At 35.2% G+C, this 27,953-nt stretch overlaps 2 protein-coding genes, 1 long non-coding RNA gene and 1 pseudogene across 3 annotated transcripts; 1 reads left to right on the top strand and 3 right to left on the bottom strand.

Moving 5' to 3' along the window:
- Positions 1-592: 592 nt before the first annotated feature.
- Positions 593-2,960, bottom strand: LOC18045836 (annotated as a pseudogene).
- An 8,776-nt stretch (positions 2,961-11,736) lies between these two features.
- Positions 11,737-13,839, top strand: LOC112099537. Its single transcript, XR_002906276.1, has 3 exons — positions 11,737-12,378; positions 12,658-12,721; positions 13,533-13,839. It is a non-coding gene; the product is annotated as an uncharacterized LOC112099537 (long non-coding RNA).
- Positions 13,840-14,164: 325 nt separating this feature from the next.
- On the bottom strand, positions 14,165-16,397 carry LOC18045835 (leucine-rich repeat receptor-like serine/threonine/tyrosine-protein kinase SOBIR1). Its single transcript, XM_006442746.2, has 2 exons — positions 15,662-16,397; positions 14,165-15,379 (listed from the first exon to the last, which is right to left on the bottom strand). Exons 1-2 carry the CDS (start codon positions 16,133-16,135, stop codon positions 14,390-14,392), a joined length of 1,464 nt encoding a protein of 487 aa, XP_006442809.1. The 5' UTR covers positions 16,136-16,397; the 3' UTR covers positions 14,165-14,389.
- A 7,836-nt stretch (positions 16,398-24,233) lies between these two features.
- On the bottom strand, positions 24,234-25,024 carry LOC112099936 (leucine-rich repeat receptor-like serine/threonine/tyrosine-protein kinase SOBIR1). The gene is made up of 2 exons (XM_024187468.1): positions 24,699-25,024; positions 24,234-24,582 (listed from the first exon to the last, which is right to left on the bottom strand). Exons 1-2 carry the CDS (start codon positions 25,022-25,024, stop codon positions 24,234-24,236), a joined length of 675 nt encoding a protein of 224 aa, XP_024043236.1.
- Positions 25,025-27,953: the final 2,929 nt, after the last annotated feature.

Genomic DNA, 27,953 nt, shown 5'->3' with positions numbered 1-27,953 from the left:
CTCTTGCTCCCCATCTGCTAATAGTTTTTTCCTGGCGATCATTTTACATTTCCTCTTTGTTGGGCTGCTGCACGCCTCCGTAGTGAACTTTGCTCTATTGAGCATGAGAGTGAACCGGACGGCTTAGATGAATCCTCTAGCTGCAACATTCAAAACATAACGTCCCACTCCCTGTGAGACACTCTTCTGCTTTTAAATTTCAAGGCCCACTTTTGATGTCCCTGATCTCCTTTATCTCAACTTAAACACGGTTTCCAACATTCTTGCCTTTCGTGCTTATGCTTTGATTTACTTTTTATAATGTGTGGGTTGAAAGGCCTTAAGTGTTTCCACTGGCCAGACGATATATATATATACATACATACATATATAATATATATATATATATATATATATATATATATATATATATATATATATATATATATATATATATATATATATATATATATTTCATGATTATGAAATTTTGACAGCTCTTTTGAACTGGTTTGTAAATAAAATAAGGAGACACAGTCAGAATTGAAATGTAAAACACAGTTAGTTGCTTTTTAAAGGAACATTATTATTATTTTTTTAATAAAACGCGCTTGCCAGGAACTTTCCCTTTTCTCACAATACGTGTTAGAATATGCTTATGGAAGGGACTACGTACCAATACGAGTTGTTCTTGCTATTTTTCTTATGCAAAACGAAAGGCTTGATGTGTTGCCAGAAACATATGACTGCTAGAATATAGAAAATATGCCGCATTTCAGAATTAGTTTGTACAATGAGCTGAGCCACTCTGAATAGATTATTTGAAGCAAAAACTCAGAGGGGATCATAACTGTCCAATGAGCTGAGCTACTCTGTATAGATTTCTTGTTCGATGAGTTCATCGCAATCATCACTATCAGACTCACCACTATCAAAATCCATTCTCTTGTTCGTTTTCGAAAAATCCACATCCTTAATTAATGCTGTATCTGACAACATGCACCTAACATCCTTACTGTTAGGTCTCTCATCTGGATCTGCCAATGTGCAAAAGCAGGCGAGCTTCAAAACAAGAAGCATTTGCTCCTCATACCCATTGCCGAGTAGCTTTGAATCGATAGCCCTGTTAGGATTTTCAGAGGCCATGACATTTCTCATCCATCTAACCATATCCATCTCCCCGGTATGACTGAAGAAGTCATCGAATGGAAATTTTCCCATCACTAAAACAGCCAGCAACACCCCAAAGCTGTATATATCACACTTTTCAGAAATTGTTAGCGTCTGGTGATACTCGGGCGCTATGTATCTCGGCGTTCCTACCACATACATAGTGTCGATTTGTGTAAGACCATCAGGCATTAGTATTGCAAGATCAAAACCAGAAATCCTGGCTTCCATATCATCGTCTATAAGCACGTTTGCTGGCTTGATATCTCTATGGATTACACGAGCGCTGTGGTGCATATGCAGATACTCAAGCCCGGAAGCTACTGCAAGCGCAATCTTGTGTCTAGATAGCCATTCTAATTCTCTTCTTCCTTTAGAGACATCATACAGAACGGCTTGTAAACTTCCATTCTTCATGAAATCGTAAACAAGTAAATGGCTGTCAGGCCGAACCATATGAGCCAGCAAAGGAAGAATATTCCTGTGCCTAATTTGACTCGCAGTGATAATCTGAGACCTAATTTCCGTCAACTTGCCCTCCCCTAGCTCACTATATGCATCAATCAACTCTGCTGCACTCATTGGAGAATAAATAATAACCTTCTTAACAGCAATCATCTTTCCATTGCTTCCAGGTAGCTCGGCTTTGTAAACGTCTCCGCACCACCTGATCCTATTTTCTCCAAAGAAGCAAAACAATCTTCTTTTTTCAAAAATGCCAAGTCCTCTTTCTCGATTAGTGGACTAAAGATTGTAAGACCACGATCTCGACTTCCACCTCTTACTGCCGCTAAGATTAGCTTCAAAACAAAAAAAAAAACATTTTGAATTAGCATTAGTATTTAGTCTTTTTCTTTTTTTTTTCGTAGCATGCGCGATTCAATATCTATTCTTTATCTTTTTCCCTACCATTTACGTTGGTGAAAAATTTACTAAAGAGATCGAGATATTGATAAGCACAGTGACAAATCAGTATCTATTGTCCTAATTTTTAATTAACTGAGTAAATTGATGCCGATTTATCACTATTTCTATCAGTTTGCTGTAAATATTTTTCTGTTTGAATATCAATATATATAAGGTAGCTTCACTCACCGCCGGGGTCGAGGAAAATCTTTGCCTGACATTTCTAGACTTCCCACCGGAACTTTCTTTCAAACCTAGGAGGTTTATTTGCCATGCAATATCTTGCAATCGAGCATTGACCTCCTTTAAGTTAGACATCGCATTAGCATCTTGCAGCAACATCGTCAGGAAAGCTTCCGTTTGGAACTCATCCAACAAGTAGTCAACATCGCAAGCCAAGTGCTGAAGTTTGCCTAGCCATATCTTCACTGACTCCTCCTTCGTCTGCTTCTGGATGGCATCATCTAGCACCTTATTAATCTTCGTCATCATCTTCTTCCACCCAATCAGATAGGCCTGGATCTGCGCATCTCGAGCAAACTGCCCAAGCCAATCTTTAGTCAACTTTTTTAGTATCGTCTCAATATTTTCCGAATGAAAGTTAGAGACGGTTTCCCTTTTGCTCCCAAAGCGAAAGGAATTTCCGAGAGTGAACTTTGGCATCTTTGTCTCTGTCGATCGATCGGTCTGGTGGCTTCTTCTTCCTTATTTAAATGCAGGGAATTAACAAACAAGTAATTGTGATTGATTAAAATGCACTTGCCTGGGACTCTTTTAAATTTTATAGACTTTCTCAATATGTGGTAGAAAATGCTTATAGAAGGAACTGCCAATATTGAGCTGTTATAGCTATTTTTCTTTTGCAAAATTAAAGGCTTTATATGTTGCCAGAAACAGATGACTGCTGAAATATAGGAAATATGCCACATTAACAAAGAGAAGAAGACTCGACTGACTTAGATGTGGGTGTGTTACGCGAAAAGCGCACGGAAGTCCACACGGGAAAGCGAGGAATAACTCAACACGTGGGACCAACACGGTTATGTCATTTGTCTTTTATCTTTGTTTTTTTTTTTAATAAAACAAATGTTTAGTTGAGCCGATCACTGGTGGAACTGCAGTTTATTGAATTTGAATTGACTTGCTGTAAGCAATTTCTGCCAAGCTGGAGTACTCAAGTTTCGGTGTGGGTTCAACTGTTCAAGCAAAAATCTATTTTGACATTATGTCCACATCGAATAAAAGGCACTCTGGAAATTCTACTATTTAGAATCAGCGGATCTACAGAAATTTTGTTCAAAGGTCCTCAAGCTTTTGGGGGATTAATATTGCATTGCGCTGGTAGCAGGTACATAAAATGAATATACCCCTAAAAGAAAAAAGGGTGGGGCATTTAGACCCACTAAATTATCCATTAAATTTAATTTTTTTAATTATTAAAATATCCCTCGAAATAATTATTATAGATACTAGAATGCGGACGAAGCTATGGTGCCCCGAGTCTATGGTACCCCTAATTTTTGGTGAATTACTTTAGGTCTCTTATTTGCTGGAAAAAAAAAAAATTAGAAACTTAAAGATTTTTAACACATAAGTCCAACGTGTTTCTATTATTTACATTTAGAGTATATTTCTATTATTTATATTTGAATACTAAACTATAGTTGATTATTATAAATTTTTTACATTATTATTTAGTCATATTATTATTATTATTAAGTTAAATTGTAACTATATGTTTAAATTATTTATTGTTGATCGAATAGATTTTATGTGCTTCCAAAAAATAGATTAATATATTGATCAATTAATATTTTTTTTTATTATATGTTTAAATTATTTATTATAGATTCATGCTTATCGGAAACGTTGTGACCATATTATGTTTATTGGGAAATAAAATATTGAACAAAATTAGAACATATAATTCAAGAAATTGAACATTTTCATTATTGATTTTTACACAGTAATCCACTAACCCGGATGAAGAACATAAAGAAGCAAATTCAAAAATAAAATCGATTATTGTCGATTTTATTTTGTTAAAAATTCTTCACATGCTTTTAGTCTATTCAAGTACAATAAAAAAAAAACAAAAAGCAGCCAAGAATCAGCTTCTTGTGGTCACATAAACCGAAGTTTAAAAACCTCTAAGAAACAGATTTTTACAAAAAATCCTTTTTATTTTATTTTTAATGTTGGTGCATAGTTTATTCTTGGCAGAACTGAGAATATATATATATATTATTCCAGTTTTTTGTCAAAATTTTCGGTCTAAATTAGATGGCAATACAAACAAACCTAAAACAAATACGTAGAATAATATTTTTCAAACAAACACAAGGGCAATGATCAAGTAACAAGGCACAGTGACCTGGATGAAGAAGATGGGGAAGCAAATTCATGAGAACCCACATCTTGCTTGTGAAGAAATTGAGACCAGTCAAGAACTGAGTACTCGACCAACTTGGTATTGCATATGAATGGCCTGTGTGCCTAAAACAGGAGTTATTATTGTAGCCACCGTTGGATTTGGCTCTCCTCCTTTTGTTGTTTAATATGCATGCTTTCCCTGTTCAGATCAGTTCTATATTATTATTTTATCAATATTAATTTTGTGGGCCCTCGCTTTCGTTAACATTTTTCTATGGTAAAATCAAAGTCTTCTTCGTAGGCCTTGTTTATTTTAATATTAAAAAGCGGTAGATTGCTCAATACGTTATGTTGCATGAGTGGTGTATAATTATGCAACATCACCTGCATATACGTTTTGAATAATGCTGGATGTACCGACAATAGCACAAAATTTATTACGAAGACACAATTTTTTTGTCTAGTAGTAATTTTTTTTTTGGGGTTCTTCTAATGGTTGTGTGTTATTCTTTATGGAATAATGCTATTTATACTGAAAACAGCAAAAAAATTTAATACATAAAAGACATAAAAAATAATAATTTTTTTTGTCACGAATGAATTTTTTTTATCACGTATTTTTTTTTGTTTTAATTGATGATATGTTGTTTTATGTATATATCACTATTACTTTTTGTGTCCACAATATGCTTTATGATTGTCAATATCGTCAGTGAAGTAAATTGTTAAAAAAACTATATGCAAAAAAAAATTATGGTTAAAAAAACTGCCACTCGTATATTTAGAAATCAACCATTGTTATATTCCCGAATACCATCGAATTAAAAGTTTTGAGCTTATTTTTTGTTAAGTAACGAATTAATGGTTAAAATTTATTTTATTTTTATTTTTTAATTTCTCTTATCTAGTAATTATTGATTTAGTGCTCAGCAAAAACTTAGCTCAGTACTGAATCATTATCCTTTGATTCTCGGTATTTTTTTCCATTTTTTTTGTTTTCATTTTTTTCACTCTCTTTCTCATGAAGATATAAAGAAAGAAATTAATCACTCATTTAATATTTTAATTCTTTGAATTTGATCATTCTTCTTCGTTTGAGAGCTTCATTCGCAAGGTATTTACAAAGGTATTTATATTGTTGGTATATAGAATAAAGCAAAAAATGATTACTAATACGGTGGATATAATAAACATACATTACCCACTTGAAACATGAAAATCCAACAAACCATTTTCCGAACCCCATAATTCTGCAATAGAACAAATTGCTTGTATGGTACTGAGTTCAAGGAGAACAACTGCTGCAAAATCAGAGATAGATGCCGAAGGATTGTTGAATTAATCTTGTTTCAAGATGGCCTTACACCTATGCCAATTATGTTCGCCAATAGGCCTTGAGATTTTCAATTTTTATTTGAAGATTGGAAACCGTCGACAGAATATGAAGTTTCTTGGACAAGATCAGAACATCGGAAATCGTTGAGTTCTGAGTTTATTAAGTGAGATGTTTAAATAAGCCCATCACCATCTTCCAAAACCCAGATTAATAAGCCTAGCTCATAGAAGGTTCTATGAGTATTAAAAAAAATATTTAGTGGTAGGTGATATTATTGGTGATAAGTGTGGCAGATGAAATGTATGATTATTAATTTTTTGTAATTTTTTATTTCAATGGTTTATATTTGTTTTTATGTACTATAAATACTCCTTTGTATTATTTGCTTAAGTATGAAGTGAGAGTGAAGAATTAACAGAGAGAAAGAAAAGTAAACCATGAGTGTTGTAGTATCTCTCTTGAAAAATATTAATAAAGTCATTTAAATTTAGTAGATTATAAAATTTCCCAAATAGTTTTATTTTCGTGCAATTTAGTCTTCCATAGTTTTCAACAATTAGTATCAGAGCGTGGTTGGTCGGAGACCACTGTAGCAATGTTGTGGGAATTTCACAATAGTGAAAGACTGTCGTGGAGAAACTACGAGAGTACAGCAAGGACGATCCTCGATGGGGCTTCGTTGAATTATGAGTAGTTCGAAATTATGCAAGTTCATTTGTGAAGATCGAGCTTTGTTGGCATTGTCAAAGTTTTACAAACACGATCGATAACCTTCAAATAGTTGGAAGAGTTAAGGAACTCAATAACAAAAATTACAATACATCAGCAACATTGATAGAGTCCTACTTACAAGGCCAGGACCTCTAGGAGAACGTTTGCGATAACGAAGTAATATCACCAACTGAGGATGCCACTTTGAAAAAGTAGAACATTAAAGCTGAGAAGGCCATATTGATTACCAATAATGTAATTGAAGAAGAGATGTTACAACACAAAAGAAAGGCTAAAACTCAAGACACGTTTGCAACTATTTTTTTAAAGAAGAATAACACGTGGCTACAACTTATGGAGAATGAGTTACTATTAATTTCACAACAAAACATGACAATAGACAAGTAATTCAACATGGTAAAGCCTTTTATACCGTGAAATTTTTGAGTTAGATCCTACTGCTGTAATTTCTGAATCTAGACTGAAAAAAATTATTGTGTATGGTTCGAGACTTGAATTTAAAAGCTTTGTTATACTTGTTCAGGGTTTCCAACTAACCATTGAGGAATTTAAAAATTTGCTTGCGCATCAAAAGAGATTTACAAACAAATGAGTGGGGCATCGATAAAGAATGACTAGAAGTCACTCTTAGCCGATAAGAAGAGACATCGATTCAAATGACATAGTGGTGGAACATCTTCTTTAGATCCTCTACCACCATGTCGTCTAAATAGATGTCTCTTCTTATTAATAAAAAGTACTTCCTCGTCATTCTTTATTGAGATCTCACTCATTTGCTTGTCAATGGCTTCTTAATTGGCAAGCAAATGTTTAAATTCCTTATTGGTTGGCTGGGTTGACTGATAACTCTATGAAATAAGAGTTATCTTGATATTTTTGAGTTTAAATCAAGATTACTTAGAGAGTGAATGATGTGTTTTTAGTTCATTTTAATTATATTTTGCATGATTGTGCAAATAGACTCAACATATGTAAATGTTGAATATATCAAAACTAACCTTTACATTCGACGATATTATTCTTCTTTTAATTTATTCGTTTTTCTTATTAAATCAGCCGACATTTAAAGCTAATGAGGTCAACAAAGGGTACTACGTATCATATATCTAACCTACATGCAATCAATAATAGTTAACTACACGAAATGACTTTCGTCTCTTTGTACTATTCGATTTGTCAAGTTTAACCCGAAAAAAAAAAAAGAAATTCTAATCAATACGTAAATAGTTTTAATAGACTTGAATCAATATATAAATAATGCATTCCAATTACAAAATTAATTTTCAAAAGAAGTTCACAATTCATTTAAGAATAATTACAGAACAACTAAATTTAGAGATATTTGATCGATTTTACCGGATACAAATCAAAAAAAAATTCAAAGCTCAATATAACAGAAAATGTAACACAAAATATAACTAAAAACACAAAAGTCAACAAGATATGTTTCTGAAATGATCAAAGTCGAAACGCAAAAATTAAAGAGAAGAATATATAAAACTTACTTTGCTCCGTCTATAGCTTGAAATGACAAATAATATATGACAGCCTCTCCTCCCCGTCAAGTCTTTTTTTTATTTAGAAAAGAAATTCACTTAAAAAATTAAATAAGTCAACGAGTGTTCAGCATTATACATCGTTTGTGGTCATTTCATTGGAAGTTAGAACCTAGAAATCATATCTTTTAAAAAAATGTGTAGTAATGGGTGGGATGGTAACTTACTACATGATAATTCAAAAAAGAAAGTATCCAAATTTAATAACCCAAAGACTGAAATAAATAAAAATTTCACTTCAAATAAAATTATTTTTAAAAATAAATAAAAATTAAACACGTTTGAGAAATTTTCTAACAAATTATTTGTATTCATTATCAATTCATTTTTTTATTTTGTTTTCTACGCATCACTTTTATCTAACTAAAATAAATTGCAAAAAATTAGAGGATGACAGGGCTTTGTAAGATGCGATTAGGGTTGTCGGGAGAGGGGAAAAAAATGGAAATTTAAGGCTTAATTGACCGGCACGATATTATACGGTGCCAATTTAACTATTCAGAACCCTAAGGTGGTCTCTATGAAATTTGTGATGTTTGTAGGAAAGACTTTCTAGATCAAGGGTTTAAAACGTAGGTGGGGTATATGATGGGAAAAATAAATAACTATACGGAACTCTTAACGCATCTCTATTTGATTGAGATTTATGCATTTAAGTGGCGTCGCCCCCGCCTTTATATCCAGATCTAAGGGTTTAAACACGTGGGGTACATCATATGAATAACGTTTCCTCTACATAGCAGCGCCACCCTTGCCTTTACGCTTGTTTAGAGAGTGGTAATTGATGAAAATTCACTGGTCAAATCGTTCGTGGTGGGGATGGGGAGGCTCCCTATGGATTGGTTGAAGGGGTGCTAACCAGGGGCGGCTCAATAATTTTTTAGGCCTTAAGAAAATTGTTTTAATTAGGCCTTTCAAAAAATTTGAGGTAAAATTATATATTAATTTTATTATAATTTTATTTATTTAAAATCAATTTCTCTTGCTTGAGATGTAAAATTATTAATCAAAATTTTATATTCTAATTTTTTAATATATCTTTCTCAATAAATAATATAGTTAACCTGTTTAATCTTTCTTATGACATAGTTGATCTGACATATGTTTTTATCAATAGCTTTTTTTGAGATTAAACTAACTTTACTATTCTTCTCTTGTTTTTGAAGTTTTTTGTACCCTAATTCATTTATTTTTTAGTAGACTTTTTTTTTTCTAGCGAAACAAGAGTAATTAAGCAAACAATTATACTAGATAATTACAAGAAAACAACCTATAAACACAATAACATTTTTAAAAAGAAACAATAACAACTGAATAGCATAATAACTAATAAAAGAATGGAAAGATAGAATCTACAAATTTGAAAACTTTAACTTTAATGGATTGAGACTTTGAGTAGCAGTGATCAATGGAAAGTAAAACAATTGATTGTTTTTTTCTTAAGTGAAAAGTAGGGTAGAGAAAGTAATTTTTTCACCAAAGCAATGAAGGTTTTATGTATTTTTTTATTGAAAAAAGATATTAATGATAATAATTTAAAAAATATGTGGCCTTTATAGAGTTTTAAATGAAATATATGGAGGAAATAAATGGTGTTAAAATTGTTAATTATAATATTAAAATGAGACTTTGTAAGGATTTAATAGTTTGTTTATGGAAAATATAATTATAAAATAATAATTAATATAAATCAATAATTAATAACTATAATTTAGAAAAAAATTAAAGGCCTTCATCTATAGTGGGCCTTGGGCGATTGCCTAAGTTGCCTAGAGGAAGAGTCGTCTAGGGTGCAACCCCTAATCTTTAAGATTTATAAGATACCACGAAATCATGGCCTACAAGGTAGAGATTTGGCTAACAACTATATATATATATATATATATATATATATATATATATATATATATATATATTTATATTTTCTACTCATTTATTATATGGTAAATGCATAATTATTATATAATATTATTCTACTATCTAATTGATAAATGATACATCAGTTAACTTAAGTAGATAGTAGGATCCCTAAAATTAAATATTTATTAAATTATTAGTAAAGATTTTGAATTATATTATAAAAAATATAAAAACAATACTATAGTTGAAATCAATACTGTTGATGTTGAAGTATGATCGTGTTGAGCAATAAATAACTAGACGCCAACGTCAACACTTAAAATTTATAATGGTGGGACATATGATCTTGACCATAAACTTCCTACTCACTCAAGCAAACACAGGTGATCACATGTACTTCCCATAAAAATATCTACGTTCACAATAAATGATTAAGAGAAAGTTGGGAATTTTTTCGGCGTTAAATCCTTCAATGATCAAGTAATATGTGTTGGGTTTAATGGATTAATGTGTATGATTAAGTTATTGAGCCTTGATTATAGCTAGTTTAATTGAAAGGCTTTAAAAATGAAAAGAACAAAGAAAGAATGAACTCCTAATGCTATTTTCTCAAAAAGAGTTTTAAGGTAGAGAGAGAAAAGATCACTTACTTGGGTCAAATTCTCGAGGGGCTTGGGAATCAATCTCCCATTCCCCATTTCCAAATTTAGGTGGGCCAACGATTTCAATTCCGATTCCTGCCTCTATTTTGCGAAGAAACATTGTCAATGATTCTAATTTTGAATTTCGATTCCCGAATTCGTGAAGTAGACATTGGCTAAATGTATTTTTGTCTCACTTATGTTGCAGTACTATAATGATCATGATATTAAAATCATAGAGTATGGTGGAGTTTGATGGTTCATTGTGTGGCTTTTTTCCGAGTAAAGCACACTACTGCATTTTTAATGTTGTTGAGGACTTTCAAATATTTAGTATGGGACTACTAGAATTATGAAAAAGAGTTTCAATTGATCTATGATTGTAAATATGTTTAGAGTCTTGATTGTAATATATCAGTGTATAAAAAAAAAAAACATTTGGTATGGGACCAACTTTCTTTTTCTATGTATTTGAAAATGACTTTGGCTTTCCATTTTCCTCACTGAACTATAAGCCCATAACATGTTTGATTTGAACAGGGTGCTGCTATATGTTTTTTTTTTTTTTTGAAGAGAAGGACAAATGTTATTAATCACACTAGAGTTGCATTTTTTGGATAAAATATGGCAATACTTCTCCAGTAAATTAAAGGAACTGTTGCTACCCAACTTGCACTCCATTAAGCTACAGTGTGGGAAAAAATCTAGCTTTCGAGTATGTATTTATTAGCCATTTTAAGATAATTAGGTTTGTATGTCTAGCAATAGAGTGCATTTGGTTTTCCAAGTCCATAAGGCATTAACATAACCTCTCTAGCTCCCCATCTGCTAATAGTTTTTTCCTGGCCATTATTTTGCAATTCCTCTATGTTGGGCCGCTGTCGGGCCTCTGTAGTGGGCTTCGCTGTGTTGAGCATGAGAGTGGGCTGGATGGTTATTGGTTTATATGAATCCTCTAGCTCCCCTTTGAGATACCCTTGCGCTTTTCAATTTCTAGGCGCACTTTTGATGTCTCTGATCTTCTTTCTCATAACTTAAAAAACGCTTTCCTACATCCTAGCGTTTCATACTTGCGCTTTGATTTACTTTTTATAAATGTGCGGGATGAAAGGCCTCAAGTGTTTCCACTAGCCAGACGACATTTTTCTCATGATTCTGAAATTTTGAAAGCTCTTTTGAACTGGTTTGTAAATAAAAAATGGAGACAGTCAGTGTAACATATGTGAATTTCAAAATGAAAATGAGGCGGTTAAGGCTTTTATAAGTAAAAGAATAAGCTGGAAACAGGGAAAAAACATGCACGTACATGTGAGAAAGAGTGAAGGGAAGTTGCTAAACCGACCCAACTATAGACCCGAAACCCCGACCCGGAACCCACGACCTTGACCCGACCATATCTCCCATTTCCGGCCACCGTTTCGGCCGAGCTTGGTACCAATCTGAAGCTTAGAAGCCGACCGTCGTTCCCCTGCCATCCTCGCCGCCGAAAAACAACCAGAACGCCGGTGATCGAAGCTTGAACCCGCGACTGTTTCACTTTACTCCGCCGGGATTTTCGCCGGTTTTGGGTGACACCACCGGTTGGATCTTGTTCCCCACGACTCCCTCTTCCATTTCCGACCATCCATAGGCACCGAGAGTCACTGTTTTGCCGCCGGTCGATTGTTGGAATTCACGGCTGCCAAGCTCGATTCCGGCGCCGTTGCCGCGCGTTGGAGCTCACCACCGGTACCATTGAACTCAGCGTGATTGGAACTTTCAGATTTGAGCTTCCTAGCTAGTGTTGACCAAACTCCGGTGACCGTTGACCGGCGAGGGCATTTTGGTAATTTCACACTATGAGGGCAATTTTGTAATTTCTGAGCCTGTGGATATTTTAGTAATCCCTAGAATTGAGGAATGGGTGTAATTACGATTCCGAAGATAATTCGATAATGTACGATTTCAAAGTATGTGTTAATGATTTACGGACTCAAGGGCATTTTAGTAATTTTATAGACATAGGAGTTGTCAATTATGGATAGATATTCGTTTCGAGTTTATTGTATAAATTTTGTCGTAATTCCAATTTACAGAAAATAATTATGTCGTTTCCTTGATTTAGGAGGATCCGCAAGTGAGAACCAGTCCGCGGACATGGACGATAATCGATCGTGAACACCGTCACTGTGAGTGGAATATACAAAACCTATTTTTATAGTTAATTATGATAGTAAAGCATGTTTGCGAAATAAGTATTTTAAATGTTCTAATTTAATGATTTCTCGAAATGTTTGGTTAATGATTTTGCGTATCGATTTTGAATAAAGCATGATAGTATTTTAAAGATAAGAAAAGTGGATTCAAATATGGTATGATTTAAAATCTGGTTAAACGGTATGTGAATATGAGTAGAATGATTGTTTTTAAAATCATTAGATAGTACCATTTCCTCCAGATACAGTGATACAGATGAAAAACCTTTGGGGCCCGTCTGAACACACATAGAGGCTTTGGCCGTGTGTTTGGGCGCTTTTGCCTTTTGGGGGCATATGCATGCGGTATGATGAGTACAGATATACTGATATGAGATACAGACAGCTGTTGAGATACAAATGATACAGATGATACAGATGAGATACAGGCCTTTGGGGCTCGTCTAAGTACACACAGAGGCTTTGAGTCGTGTGCTTAGGCGCTTTTGTCCTTTGGGGACTAGATTATGCATGCACAGATATGATGAGATATGAGATGGTATTTCCCTGTCTATCCGTGTAGCACCGGGGCGTGGCGATACCCAGATAGTACGTCATTGCCTGTCCGTTGAGGTCCGGATATGACGAGATTATTTCACTGGGTACTTGTTTAATGAAATCGTGTTTGGAAATAATATGATTATTTCTTTTAAAGTAAACATTAATTTTCAAAACTACTTTCCACTCACTGATCTCATTGAGTTTTAAACTCATCCCGTTTTTATTTTATTTTCCCCCTCACCAGGAGGTTGCAGGTACACCAAACCGACCCAGCGACTGGAAATATATTTTGAGTCTTGGCCACGTGATGGTGTTAGAAGATATAGATGTTTTTGTTAGGACATATTGGTCATCTTGTTCTTTTGGGATTGTATACTTTTGTTATATTATTCTTTTGGGATTAAGAATAAATTGAGATATTAATATTAATTATAATATTATCTTTTGAGATTCTAAAGATATAAAACTCAGCATTTTGGTTGAGGATGTTGAGTACTGGAGTTTGTTGTATATTGAATTGTATTGGGAATGTTATATTTATATTTGTAGATTGGGAGTGTTATATATATAAAGGAGATTTTGTTGAATTTTCGGTAGAATCTTTACGAATATAATTATTATCAAGTCCGTTTTAATGAGATTAGATAGACTCGTCTGGAGATTCGGGGCGGGTCGTTACAGTCAGAATCGAAATGTAAAACACTGTTAGTTTGTTTTTAAAGGAACTTTTTTTTTTTTTTAATAAAACGCACTTGCCTGGAACTTTTCCTTTTTCTCACAATGCGTGTTAGAATATGCTTATGGAAGGGACCGCCTACCAGTAGTGAGTTGTTCTTGCTATTTTTCTTATGCAAAATGAAAAGCTTGGTGTGTTGCTAGAAACATATGACTGCTGAAACATAGAAAATATGCCAAATTTCAGAAATGGTTTATACTTCGTACAATGACCTGAACCACTCCGTCTACATTATTTGAAGTAAAAACTCATAGGGGATCATAACTGTGCAACTTAATTGGAGAGCATACATAGTTCATCACAAAGTGACGTCGTTATTTCTTTTGTACATTTTCAAAATATCCACATCCTTAATTAGTACCGTATCACAGTAGCTGAGACAACCTGCACCTAACATACTGACTGTTAGGTCTCTCCTCCGGATCATGCAAAGTGCAAATGTAAGCAATCTTCAAAACATGGAGCATTTTCTTCTCATACCCATTGCCAGGGAGCCTCGGATCGATAGCCCTGCTAGGATTCTTAGAGTTCATGACTTTTCTCAACCATTCAGGAGAACATATTTCCTCTCCATTTTGGTGAAAGACAAATGAAGGTACTCCCCTCACCAAACTAATTAGCAACATCCCAAAGCTGAATATATCACACTTTTCACTAAGTTCTGGCTGCTGGAAATACTCTGGGGCTATGTATGCCATGGTCCCTAATACATACGAAATCAGGACACGTGTATAACCATCAGGGATTGCCATTGCAAGACCAAGATCAGAAATGCAGGCTTCCATATCATCGTTTAGAAGCACGTTTCGTGGCTTGATATCTCCATGGATTATACTAGCGCTGTGGTACATATGCAGATACTCAAGCCCGGAAGCTACTCCAAGCGCAATCCTGTGTCTAGATGGCCAATCTAATTCTCTTCTTCCCCGTGAGACATCATCTAGAATGTCTTGTAAACTTCCATTCTTCATGAATTCGTAAACAAGTAAATGGCAGTCAGGCCGGACCATATGAGCCAGCAAAGGAAGAATATTCCTGTGCCTAATTTGACTCGCAGTGATTATCTCAGATCGAATTTGCCTCAACTTGCTGTCTCGTAGCTTACTATCTTCCTCAATCAACTCTGCTGCACTTATTGGAGCATAAACAATGACCTTCTTAATAGCAATCATCTTTCCATTGCTTCCTGGTAGCTCGGCTTTGTAAACTTCTCCGCACCCACCTGAACCTATTTTCTCCAAAGAAGCAAAACAATCTTCTTTTTTCAAAAAAGCCAAGTCCTCTTTCTCGATTAGTGGACTAAAGATTGTGGGACCACGATCTCGACTTCCACCTCTTACTGCCGCTGAGATTAGCTTCAGAACAAAAGAAAACATGTTGAATTAGCATTAATATTTAGTCTTTATTTTTGTAGCATGCACGGTTCAATATCTCTTCTTTATGTTTTTCCCTACCATTTATATTGGTGAAAAATTACTAAGGAGATCGAGATATTGATAAGAACAGTGACAAATCAGTATCTATTGTCTTAATTTTTAATTAACTGAGAAAATTGATGCCGATTTATCACTATTTCTGCCAGTTTGCGGTAAAACTTTTCGGTTTGAATTTCAATATTTATAAGGTATTTCACTCACCGACGGGGTCGTGGGAAATCTTTGCCTGACATTTCTAGACTTCCCTCCGAAACTTTCTTTCAAACCTAGTACGTTTATTTGCCATGCAATATCTTGCAATCGAGCATTGACCTCCTTTACTTTAGACATCGCATCAGCATCTTGCAGCAACATCGTCTGGAAAGCTTCCGTTTGGAACTCATCCAACAAGTAATCAACATCACAAGCCAAGTGCTGAAGTTTGCCTAGCCATATCTTCACTGGCTCCTCCTTCGTCTGCTTCTCGATGGCATCATCTAGCACCTTATTAATCTTCACCATCATCGTCTTCCACCCAATCAGATCGGCCTGGATCTGCGCTTGTCGAGCAAACTGCCCAAGCCAATCTTTAGTCAACTTCTGTAGTATCGTCTCAATAGATTCAGAATGAAAGTTAGAGACGGTTTCTCTTTTGCTGCCAAAACGAAAGGAATTACCAAGAGTGAACTTTGGCATTTTTTTTTTTTTCCTTCTGTCGATCGATCGGGCTGGTGGCTTCTTCTTCCTTATTTCAATGGAGGGAAATAACAAACAAGTAACTGTGATTGACTAAAATGCACTTGCCTAGAATTCTCTTAAATTTTGCAGACTTTCTCAATATATGTGTTAGAAAATGCTTATAGAAGGAACTACCATTATTGAGCTTCTATTGCTATTTTGCTTATGCAAAATGAAAGGCTCGATGTGTTTCCAGAAACACGACTGCTGAAATATAGAAAATATCCCACATTAACGAAGACAAAAAGATTCGACTGACTTGGTCGTGGGTATGTTACGCAGCCATGCGCACGAAAGTCCACAAGGGAAAGAGAGGAATGACTCATCATGTGGGACCAACACGGTTTGGTCGCTTGTCATTTGTCTTTTACTTTTCCTCTGTCGATCGGCCTGGTGGTTTCTTCTTCGTTATTTAAACGAAGGCTAACAAACAGGTGATTGAGCCTCCACTTCTCTTCACATCCCACGCGCTTACCCTTTTGATCTTTTTCGCCAAACAACAACCGTTGGATGCCGGATTAAAAGCAAGGTATTAAACGGCTAGAATTTTAGTAAATTTATGGTGATCAGTACTTACTTAATCATTTGATTTTACGCGCTTAGATTATAAGTGTTTTTATCTGTATCAGTACTCCCAGTACGTGGTTTAAATAATCGTCACATGCTGCTTGTTCATTAATATTTCCACGTTTAATAGCCGATAATTATCTGAACAACTAAACAAACACAAACAACTGAACAAGGCAGCCACAACCCGCAAGTCTGCAACCAGCCACCACAAGACGCGCTCTGTTGCTGCCAACTGCTGAAATCATGATCTGTTGCTGCCAAGTGAAGTCGCGACCAGCTGTGAGCTGTGAGCCGTCCGCATCTCCGCGATCTGCTGTTGTCAACTCCCAAGTGAAGCCGCAATCTGCTGCCAAGTAAAATCCCGTCCGTCCAGCCGTGAGCCGTGGCCACCGATCTGCTGCTTGAAGGCCGAATCCTCTCCACCCGAACCTGATTTTGAAGCTTTCCGGTTTCCACCTTCCACTTTCAAGTTTCAAGCTTCAACTTTTTTCAAGTTTCCCAAGTCCTATCCGTTTTAAATCCAACTCGATCCAACCCGAACGTAACCCGAATTATTGACCCGACCCAAACTATGTTCTGGTCGGATCAATAATTCGGGCTATGTTCGGATTGATTTTTGTCTAACCCGAAACCCGATCGGGTTGATCTGAACTCGACCCGAACTTGATTTTGCCCAACCCTAACCCTCACTGTCCAATTCCTCTATTCAAATTTTTATCAATAACCAATTTAAAAAAAAAAAAATCTATACACCTAAAAAAATTGTAAATAAATTATAATTTTATTTAAACTTTAAACTTGTATATTTAACAATTCTCCACATGTCAATCATTTAAACTTGTAACTAATTTTTTATGTTATTTATTAAACTTTAAACTTGTATATTTAACAATTCTCCACATGTCAATCATTTAAACTGGTATATTTATAACCAATTTTCTATGTTATTTATTATGGTATTAATAACCAATTTTATTCTTAAAATTATAATTTATTCACAATTTTTTTTAAGTGTGTAGATGTCTTTTTTGAAAATTGATTATTGATAAAAATTTAAATAGAAGAATGAGGCAATGAGGGTATATTTATAATTTTATTAACAATATATAGACAAATTGGATAATCTAATAATTTTTTTTATATGCTAGAAAAGTATAATAGTAAAATTATAATAAATTGGGTGTAAATATCTTTTTTGAAACATTAGGAGAATTTTTATCCCTTTGCCTAAACGTTGGGGGTGTATTTATCATTTTTTCCTTTATTTAATCGTCACATGTTGCTTTCTCATTAATATTTTCAAGTTTAATAGTCGATATATTCGGATTTTTTGTATAAATTACAAAGGATAGGTGATATGTCCCAACCATCTCACCTTAATAAGAATTGCCTACACGAGATTCTTTCAGATAAGTGAGGCCATGCGCCTGAAAATCCATTGGGGAAAGAGAAGAATAAAGTCATCATCTGGGATCAACACGGTTTTGTCTTTTTCGTTTTTTTTTTCCTAAAAGGTTATTTTTCTATTTCTTCACTGTTTTATTTTTATAAAACAAATAATTAGCCAACTGTGAACTCATCGAAAGAAAAAAATTAATATTTAAATTCATTGAAGCAAAAATAATCAGCATTTAAATCTCATTGATTTTAGCCAAACATTACTCGTTATTATTATTGGAGGTCGAACTCTGGCGGCGTTAGCAAAATGCGAGTTTGGGCTTGGGCTTGAAAAGAGAAAGCGGAAGGGTTAGATCAGATTTGGGCTAAGCTTGGACCTTTACTATTTTTTAAAATTATTATAATCTTAAAATGAATTGATAATCAACAAGTTGTTATAATTAATAATGAATTACATAAAATAAATATTTTAAAATAAAATAGTAAATTAAGAAAATAAAACAAATAAAAGTTTAGAGATTTATTTTTTTAATACTGGAATGTTTTGTTCAAGCAACCTCTTAATTAATCAATGCTTAAGAGAGAGTTTAATATTATAATTTTAGATTTTTTGAATCATTATTGATTTATGAATTAGGAATTAGGAATTTGAGTTTCCTTTTTTCCTTTTTAAATTTTAATTTATTATTCTAATTTATAATTATTTTTTTTAAAATAGAGGGTTGGACTTGGCCTGAGCTTTTTTTTTTTCTTAAGCCCTTGTCTAAGCCCTCATGTGGATGACTAGGCTAAAAGCCCGCAGCTTAAGGCGGTTGGGCTACGCTTGGGTTGACCCGGGAATTTTTGCCTACCCTAAATCAATAAAGCTTTTGTCCGAGAGCAGTTTAAACTAGTCAAAATGATTGAAAATTACTCTTATGAGCTTATTATTATTGTATCAACTAGTGAAGCGATTCACTTGTGGATCCTTGACTTAAACTAGCTTGCTTTAACTAATTAGAAAATCATATTTACATTGAGTCAAATCCTGACTTAACTTTAAAAAAAAAAAAAAAACCACATGTGGCAGTTCGATTGAACTCTTACTTATTATATAAATCATATAATGAAGAAAATATAAGGAGGGGGACAAAAACCAAAATCTCCTAATAGAAGAGTACAAGCAATCTACCAAAAATTTCAAAAACAAGTGAATAAAGCGAAATCAATGTCGAATGTGTGGGATCTTGAGAATATCCAAATGAAAAATAACAAATGAACTAAAAGGTCTCTTAAACGGAAAAAAAGAAACAAAGGAGGGGGTGTGGGCGGGACTTAAAAGACTCCTGAAAAATAAACATGCTACAGCCACAACCTCGACAACTCCTAAAGCAACATTGTAGCCACATCCACCACAATTCACAAAGTTATAACTAGAAACTCACGATTACGGAAAAAACATCCCAAACTTTGGCTCCTCAATTCTTTATCTGCATATTTTCACTGTTATTGAATTCAATCTCCTCTAGTTCCTCAATATTTTCTTCAAAATCAGTCTCCTCTAATTCATCATATTCTTCAACTTCATCGACTTTGTCCCAAATTCTCTATTCCCACACAAAATTATAAAAAGAAATTTCTTATAATATGTATCTCGATCTCATACTCTAGGCCTCAATCTCATCACCCGTAGCTCGACCTCTTGCTCATAGGCCTCAGATCTTGCTCTTGGGCCTCAATCTCGTAGTACTAAACTCAGCCTCATACACTTGGAAGCACTACGCAACCTGAGTTCAGCTATTTTTTCGGCCCTTATTGTAGCATGAGTTCAATTATTTTTTGCTCTTGTCATGGCCCGAGTTCAATTATTTTTTGCTCTTGTCATGGCCCGAGTTCAATTATTTTTTGCTCTTGTCATGGCCCAAGTTCAATTATTTTGGTCCTTACTGCGGCCTGAGTCTAGTTATCATGGCCGTTGTCGCGGTCTTATTTTATTGTCCATATTGCGACATCATCTTACTTTAATAGCCCTTATCGCAACATTATCTTAATTTTATTACCCATATCGCAGCATTATCTTACTTTAATGGCCCTTGGCGCAGCTTTATTTTAATTTTATGGCCCCTATCGTGACATTATCTTACTTTAATGGCCCTTGACGAGACATTATCTTAATTTCATGGCCTATATCATGACATTTTAGATCTCCTCATGTCATTCGAGTTATCCTAATGATATTTGAGATTTTCACGTGTCGTTTATATTGTCTTCATACTATTCAAGTTGTCCTCATGACATTCGAGATTTCTCATGTCATTTGTTTTCTTCTCACTTCATTGAAGATTTGCTCATGACACTCAAGATGTCCTCACAACATTCAATGAGTGATAATAAATTTTTTTTACATACTATAAACTATATCAATTTCTAGCATTCACTCGTAAACTCGTGAATATTATAAACTGAGGGCTCCTGTTATGCCCATATTTCTACCAAACTCAAGTCCGAGGACCCACATCCAATAATATGTCCTAATATAAATAGGATAAAGTAATACAAGTTCTAATTCTTGTCAAACTCGAATTTTACAAGATAATAGATAGGTTTTCCTAACTCAATTATACTTCTGATTATTTCTTTTATATAAAAAAGGTCACTACTTAAAGATATATAATACAACACGAAGAAATGCATGAGAAATAGGCATATTGGAGGAGGGGTGCATATCCTTCAAGGGTTTTCTCTTACTCTCTTTTCTTTCTTTTATTATTTATTTGTTATCGTGCTGCTCTCAGTCTTTGACTTAAGCATTGATGCGTCTATGTCAGTAACACCCTTGGCAACCCTTGATGGGTTATTGTTTTGCGAAATTCTGACCACCGAACCCTTCACTCTCAACAATAGCAATGCCAAGAACATCAAGCTCTTTCACATCCTGCTTCCAAATAATTTTTTTTTTAACTCTCATGGTTGAGCCCCACACATGCACGCACGCGCACACACAGACAGAGGCAAGGTTCTCAATAAAATCAAACGGGCACGGTGCACTGAAAAGGGACTGTGTAGGTGAAATAGTTGGTCAATGAAGATCAAAGGATGTACTCCATATAATTACAGTCCCACACCATTAATTATATTTTTAACTGGCGGTGGGTTCATGCTGCTCTATTACGTCGTTCTCTGCTCCTAATTCATGAAGCTCAATGCACATTTGCATGACTTATATCCTGATATTAAAATAATAAAATATGGTGGAATTTTGTGGTTCATTGTGTCGCTTTCTCAGAGTAAAGCACACTACTAAATTTTTAATGCTATTGAGGACTTTTAAGCAATTAGTATATATGGGATTTTTTTTAACTAAATATTTGAAAATGACTTCGGTTACCCCCCGAGCCTAGTTATTGAGGCTGCCATAAGACACTATCAGTTGTTACAATATTTATTAATTTAGCCATTTTTTAGTGAAGAAGAGAGAATAAGATGATAAACAAAATTGAGTTGCGTTAATGTTAAAATACATATCTTTTTTTAAAAAAGAAAAAATATTGAAGTTTGTAGAGACTATACTTATTTTTTTAATTATATAATTTTAAAAATTTTGTTTAACCGATAGAAAGCAGGTAAAATAAATTTTAAATAATTAAAATCAAAACATTATCATAACTGACTACTAATTATGTGAATTGTTGGTTAAAATCAAAACATTATCATAATAACATTAACTAACTACTAATTTTTCCAAGCCTAATTATTGCAGATAAATCGTAAATTGCTTGTCGTTTGTTTAAAATCCCAACAACTAATAATTTGCACAATCAGCTAAGTTTTACACAAATTGACTCTTTATATATATACATCCGTATCTAAAAGTAAAAATTTGTGCAAGGGATCACGGATCCATTCCGTACGTATTTATTTATTCTCGTTATTACTTAAGTCAAGGTTCAGATAAGGGAAGTAGAGGAAAATCAGACGCACAAAGGTAAATAAAGAGATTGAAAGCCATAAAAATGTAAAATAAGTAAAAAATTCAAATAGCCATAAAAGAAAGAGAGTTACAATTTGTTCTCCATTAATTACTGTATCTACTTTGTGCTAGACATTCTACCATACCATACAAGTCTCAATTTGAATTTTAAGTGATGTAGTATTTATGTATTAGATGGTAGTTAAGTAATTTTATAAGTTATGAAATAATCATTCGATAAATAAATGACACATAATAATAGGACTCAAACTGAAACTCAAATGTTAGAATTTCTAATATTATTGTATCAATAAGATAAAAGAAAGGGCAAACTAATTGATTAATCTAGCTAGTTTTTACTCAATTTTTTTTTTATCTTTTTTAAATATCAAAGCCTATCAACAACATTACAAATGGTGCTAGCTAATTTTACGGTAAAACTTGTTGAAGTAAGATTATATGTTTGAGGTTCAAATCTGTTCACATATGAGTCTACAAGAAATCGAGTTATCGTACGTAAGGCAATACATTAAAAAAATATATATAAAACTGGTGTCCGGTGGTGGGTTCATGCTGTTCTATTATGTTGTTCTCTATTTCTAATTAATCAAGCAAAACACATATTTGTATGACCTATGTTGTAGTACTATAATGATCCTGATTTTAAAATCATTAAATATGGTGGAGTTTTATGGTTCATTTGTGCTGCTTTCTCAAGAGTAAAGCGCACCACTAAATTTTTACCGCTATTGAGGACTTCCAAACAATTGGTGTATACGGGAATATTTTTACTTTTTTCTAAATATTTGGAAATGACTTCGGTTTTCCACGAGAGCTTAGTCGTAATATTTATTAATTTAACAATCTTTTTTTAGGTGAAGAAAAAAGAATAAGATGATAATAAAATTGAGTTGTGGTAATGTTAAAATAAATATTAAAAAAAAATTATACCTTTTTTTATTATATAATCTTAAAAAATGTGTTTAACCGTTACAATAACAGGTAAAACAGATTCTAAATAATTAAAATCACAACATTATCATAACAAATACTAATTATGTGAACAGTTAATTAAATTTTATGTCACTATTAATACTGTAATATAAATAAATTATAACATCATATAATGAGATTTGGATTGAATGCTGAAGTGATTTTTTTGGTAATCTTTTAGAAAGATAAAATTAGTAATTATTAGATAAAAATATAAAACTCCTAAAATCATTTATAAGTACCGCACTGCCTTTGAGATACTTTACTGCCTTTCGGTTTCTAGCCCCATTTCCTCTTTTGATCACTTATCTTCGCTGAGAATTTGAGCCTTTCATAATTGTCTTTTGATTTACCTTTATAGTGTGCAGGTTGAGGCGGCTTAAGTGTTCCCACTGATAATATATATATATATTTTCCCCTATGATTCTCAAATTTAAAGACATCTTGGGCTAGTTGGTAAATAAATTTAAAAGATCAAAAACGAACATGATTAGCTGCTGTTGAAGGAGCCTTTTCTGAGTTTTTTTCTTAACCTACATAAAGGAAAAGATACGAGTAGCTCTAACTAACTTTTAGAATCAAATTGAACATAAATAAAAATTTGATTTTTTTGAGTGACCCGATTGTGCGATTTCTTTTCATCAGAATGAATCCGCCATTAAACGTAATGAGTTAAAAATAAAAGTAAATGAAATAAAGTTAAAAAAAAAGTAAACCAAAGATTATTTAAAGTATTAAAGTAAAGAAAAAAGTATTATAAAGTGGTCCCTCTTTGGTGGAAAATGTATTTATTATAATAAAAAAGAAAAAGTTAAAATACAAAATAGAAGCGACTCTTCAAAATTACAATGGCTAAAATGCACTTGCATGGAACTTTTCTCTTTCTCATTTTTTTTTTTTTTGGAAAGATTCTCTCAATGTGTGTTAGCATATGCTTATAGAACGAACTAGCAACATCGAGCTGTTCTTGCTATTTTTCTTATGCAAAATGAAAGGCTTGATATGTTGCCAGAAACATACGACTGCCGAAATATAGCAAGTATGCCACATTTCAGAAATGGTTTCTACTTTGTATAATAACCTGAACCGCTCTGTATCGATTAGACAAGTGAAAACTCAGAGGGGATCGTAATTGTACAACTTAATTCAAGAGCATAAATTGTTCATCACAAGTGACGTTGTTATGCTCTTGTACATTTTAAAAAAATCCAAATCCTTAATTAGTGCTGAATCTGAGACAAACATATACCTAACATCCCTGCTATTAGGTCTCTGCTTTGGATCATCCAAAGTGCAAAAGTAAGCAATCTTCAAAACAAGAAGCATTTGCTCCTCATACCCATTGCCGAGGAGCTTCGAATCGATAGCCCGGTTAGGATTCGCAGAATTCATGACATTTCTCATCCATTTAACGAAACTCATCTCTTCGGTGTGTTGGAAAAAATCATCGGATGGAAGCTTTCCCATCACTAAAACAGCTAGCAACACCCCAAAGCTGTATATATCACACTCGTCAGAGAATGTTAGTGTCCGGTGATACTATGGGGCTATGTATCCCACCGTTCCCGCCAAATTCGAAGTTTTGACTTGCGCATGTCCAGCAGGCATTACCTCTGCAACACCAAAATCAGTATTCGAAGCTCTGATTTGTGTATGACCATCAGGCAGTACAATACCTTTGCAAGACCAAAATCAGAAATCCTGTCTTCCATATCATCGTCTATAAGCACGTTCCCTGGCTTGATATCTCTATGGATTATACGAGGCCTATGGTACATATAAAGATACTCAAGCCCAGAAGCTATTCCTCGTGAAATCCTGTGTCTAGCTAGCCACTCTAATTCTCTTCTTCCTTGTGAGACATCGTTTAGAATCTCTTGTAAACTTCCATTCTTCATGAATTCATAGACAAGTAAATGGCAGTCAGGCCGGACCATATAAGCCAGCAAAGGAGCAATATTTGAGTGAACTATTTTTTTTTTCTTTTTTGAATGAACTAATGCATGTAATAATCCTCATTATAGAGAGAACAAGAAATTTTTCATCTATTTTCTAGATTATAAGATTTTTAATAGAAATTAAAAGGAATACTCAAAGTTGAAAGTTCTAACATTGAATAATTGAGTTCTTTTAAGAAGTTGAAAAGGTAAAAAATCTTTATTAACTAAAAAATTATTATTAATACTAAAAAAATAAGGTCTTTCTAAAATTTGGGGCCTTAAACAACCACTTTGTTCACATATACTTAAGACCACCATGTTAGTGGCAACATGAATGCTTAGTTTCTTCTTCTTCTTCTTTTTCTACTTTTTTTTAATTAAGAAATTTTTGTCATCTTTGTATTTGATTAATCATTTTGCAAGAAATTTTTCAAGAAATAAAGAATCGAGATTAATGTAACAATAGCTCTAAAAATTGAAGTAACTCTACAGTTGGTCGATCGCTTGGATATCAGTGTGATTGTGCAAGTATGATAAAATTATAATAATAATGATGATAAATTAGAGATTAAAAGATTTATAATGAATTAATTAAAAAATGAGGACTGACGAGATAAAAAGAGGTCAAATATCATTGTTGAGTACATAAAGGCACCAGGTCGGCCATGCTACTGGTTCCGCCCCAGCACGGATCGTTTCAGCTATATGGTACGAGCAGAACACGGGATTAAACAGGAGCCGACCCGAGATGAATGCGACCAGGAAAACATACCGACCAGAAGTATACGCCGAGCCGATACTCATCCCCAGGAAAGCGGGAACACGATCTCACAAAATCGCGGTAGTTGCGCTTCTCCCAGAACGGTTGAAGGACACGCGAGATCCACGTTTGTCCACAATCTAACAGTTAGAGTCCCATGAGGGGCTACCACCACCCGAAAAAGGAGGGATAAGGGGCAAACGAAAAACGTGGGACAAAGGGCGGCTATAAAAGAGAAAGACATCGAAGAAGACAGGACAGAAAAAAATTAAGAGAGGGAAAACGCTGCCAAATTGCAACGAGACTATTTTCTTACAGATCTCGAACAAACTTCTTGAACCCAAATTATATTGTTTTCCCGTAAACACCTTGTGCTAACTTAGGCATCGGAGGGTTTACGCCGGCAAAACCACCGGCGTCTCTGATCCATTTTTGGTGAACGCAGGTCTAGTGAGAGAAAGGAGGGTGATCCCGGCCTTAGTGGTTCGAGCAACAGTCGATAACTTAAGCGTTGGTGAAAGAATCTGGTCGGTCCAAGGACGAGCAGATCTCAGCATCAACATTTTGGCGCCGTCTGTGGGGAGCTGAATAAAAAGCTACCACCAAGTTAGTATTTACCTGAGAAGTAGCGAACGATTGGATATGGATGCGTCAAGAAAGGATACTTTAAGGGAGGATAATGAAACGGTGGAGACAATCACTCTACGGGAGATTGCAAATGAAGCCCGAGAGAGGATGATGCAAGATAGACTGGAGCGGATGGAGAAACAAATGGAGACTCTCGCGACCGTAGTGTTTGAGCTGAGGGACGAGCGGAGAAGGGATTATGAAACCCCCGTGGGAAGAGATGGAGTTGGAGCAGAACCCAGTCTCCGGGGGCGTAGGGTCGGGGAAATCCCTCCACCCGCAGACCAACCTAACGGAGTGCATCCCCACCGAAGTACTGGCCGGGTCCCAGGGGAACACGTGGATGAAGGGAGAGACCAACCTCGCCCCGGACGGGTACTGGAAATAAATGGCCGAGGGGCCAGTGTTGATGAAGGAGAGCTCAGACAGCGGTTGCAGAACGTCGAGCAGGAGCGAGACCAGACAGCTGCACGTGATCCTGATCGCGCTATAGAATTGGAGGGGGAGGTGCGCAGATTGGCGCAGGTGATAGAGGAGATGCAGGGCAAGAGAAAGCCCCCGAGCTGGAGGATAATGCTAGATGAAGAATCTCCGTTATCAATTGAGATCATGAGCACCGTAATCCCAAGAGATTTCCGCTTCCCTGACCTCAAATACTCCGGGCGAAGTGACCCGTTGGTGCACATTGAGCGTTTCAACGACATGACGGGTGTGCAGGGGCTGACACCAGCTCAGAGATGCAGGGTGTTCCCGTTGACACTAGAGGGACGAGCCCGAGAATGGTACCGCAAGCTGCCCCGAGGAGGAATAAAGGGGTATGAGCAGATGTGCCAGGAGTTGGCCGAGCAGTTCCGAGGGGCGGTGGCCCCAGAGGATGACATGATGGAGCTGATGGGGATGAAGCAGGAGGAGCATGAATCCCTTCGCGATTTCGTAAAACGATATCACCGAGCCGTGCTGGATTTGGGAGCTTTTAATCACCCGCAGGCGTTGAGGGGATTAAAAGAAGGTGTAAGAATCGGCCGATTGTGGTATAACTTAAGAAGCCCCCTCGTACAGAATTACTCGTCGGGGTATGAGCAAGCGAAACGAGATATAGAAATCGAAGAGGAAAAATCAGCAAGAATTAAAAATGAATAGCTGGAAGAGCTGAGGCGAAGAGAACGGAGAGCCCCGAAAGGGAGCGGGTCGGGAAAGCGAACTGGAGAATCTTCGGGGATGGGCGGAATATCAGCTCGGTCTCGCCCTTACCCCATAGCTCAGAGAGCACAACAGTTCCAACACAGCCGGGCTCAACCTCCGCGCCCCCCGATCCCAGAGCGGCAGCGAGAATTCAGGCAGGTGACTGCCCACCCTTACCACCGCACTCCCAGAGAGGTAAACGCGACCAATTACAGGTCTGGCCGACCAGAGCAGTTACCGGCTATACCAGCCCGAAGTGACGTCCATGATAGCCGAGCAGTTCAGTTGGTTGACCAGAGTGCGGTATATAGACGATATACTCCTTTAAAAATCTCCATGGAGGAACTATACGAAAGG

The sequence above is a fragment of the Citrus clementina genome, unplaced genomic scaffold, assembly GCF_000493195.1.
Source record: "Citrus clementina cultivar Clemenules unplaced genomic scaffold, Citrus_clementina_v1.0 scaffold_3, whole genome shotgun sequence".
NCBI lineage: Eukaryota > Viridiplantae > Streptophyta > Magnoliopsida > Sapindales > Rutaceae > Citrus > Citrus x clementina.
Note: the sequence above shows the minus strand (reverse complement) of the source record. Positions and strands in the feature narration are given on the sequence as shown.

Coding starts and splice junctions, on each gene's coding strand:
- LOC112099936 (XM_024187468.1), bottom strand. CDS start 25,024: ATGGTCCGGCCTGACTGCCATTTACTTGTCTATGAATTCATGAAGAAT. Junction 24,583..24,698: donor CTGATTTTGGTGTTGCAGAG/GTAATGCCTGCT, acceptor TGATATATACAG/CTTTGGGGTGTTGCTAGCTG.
- LOC18045835 (XM_006442746.2), bottom strand. CDS start 16,135: ATGCCAAAGTTCACTCTTGGTAATTCCTTTCGTTTTGGCAGCAAAAGA. Junction 15,380..15,661: donor GATTTCCCACGACCCCGTCG/GTGAGTGAAATA, acceptor TTTGTTCTGAAG/CTAATCTCAGCGGCAGTAAG.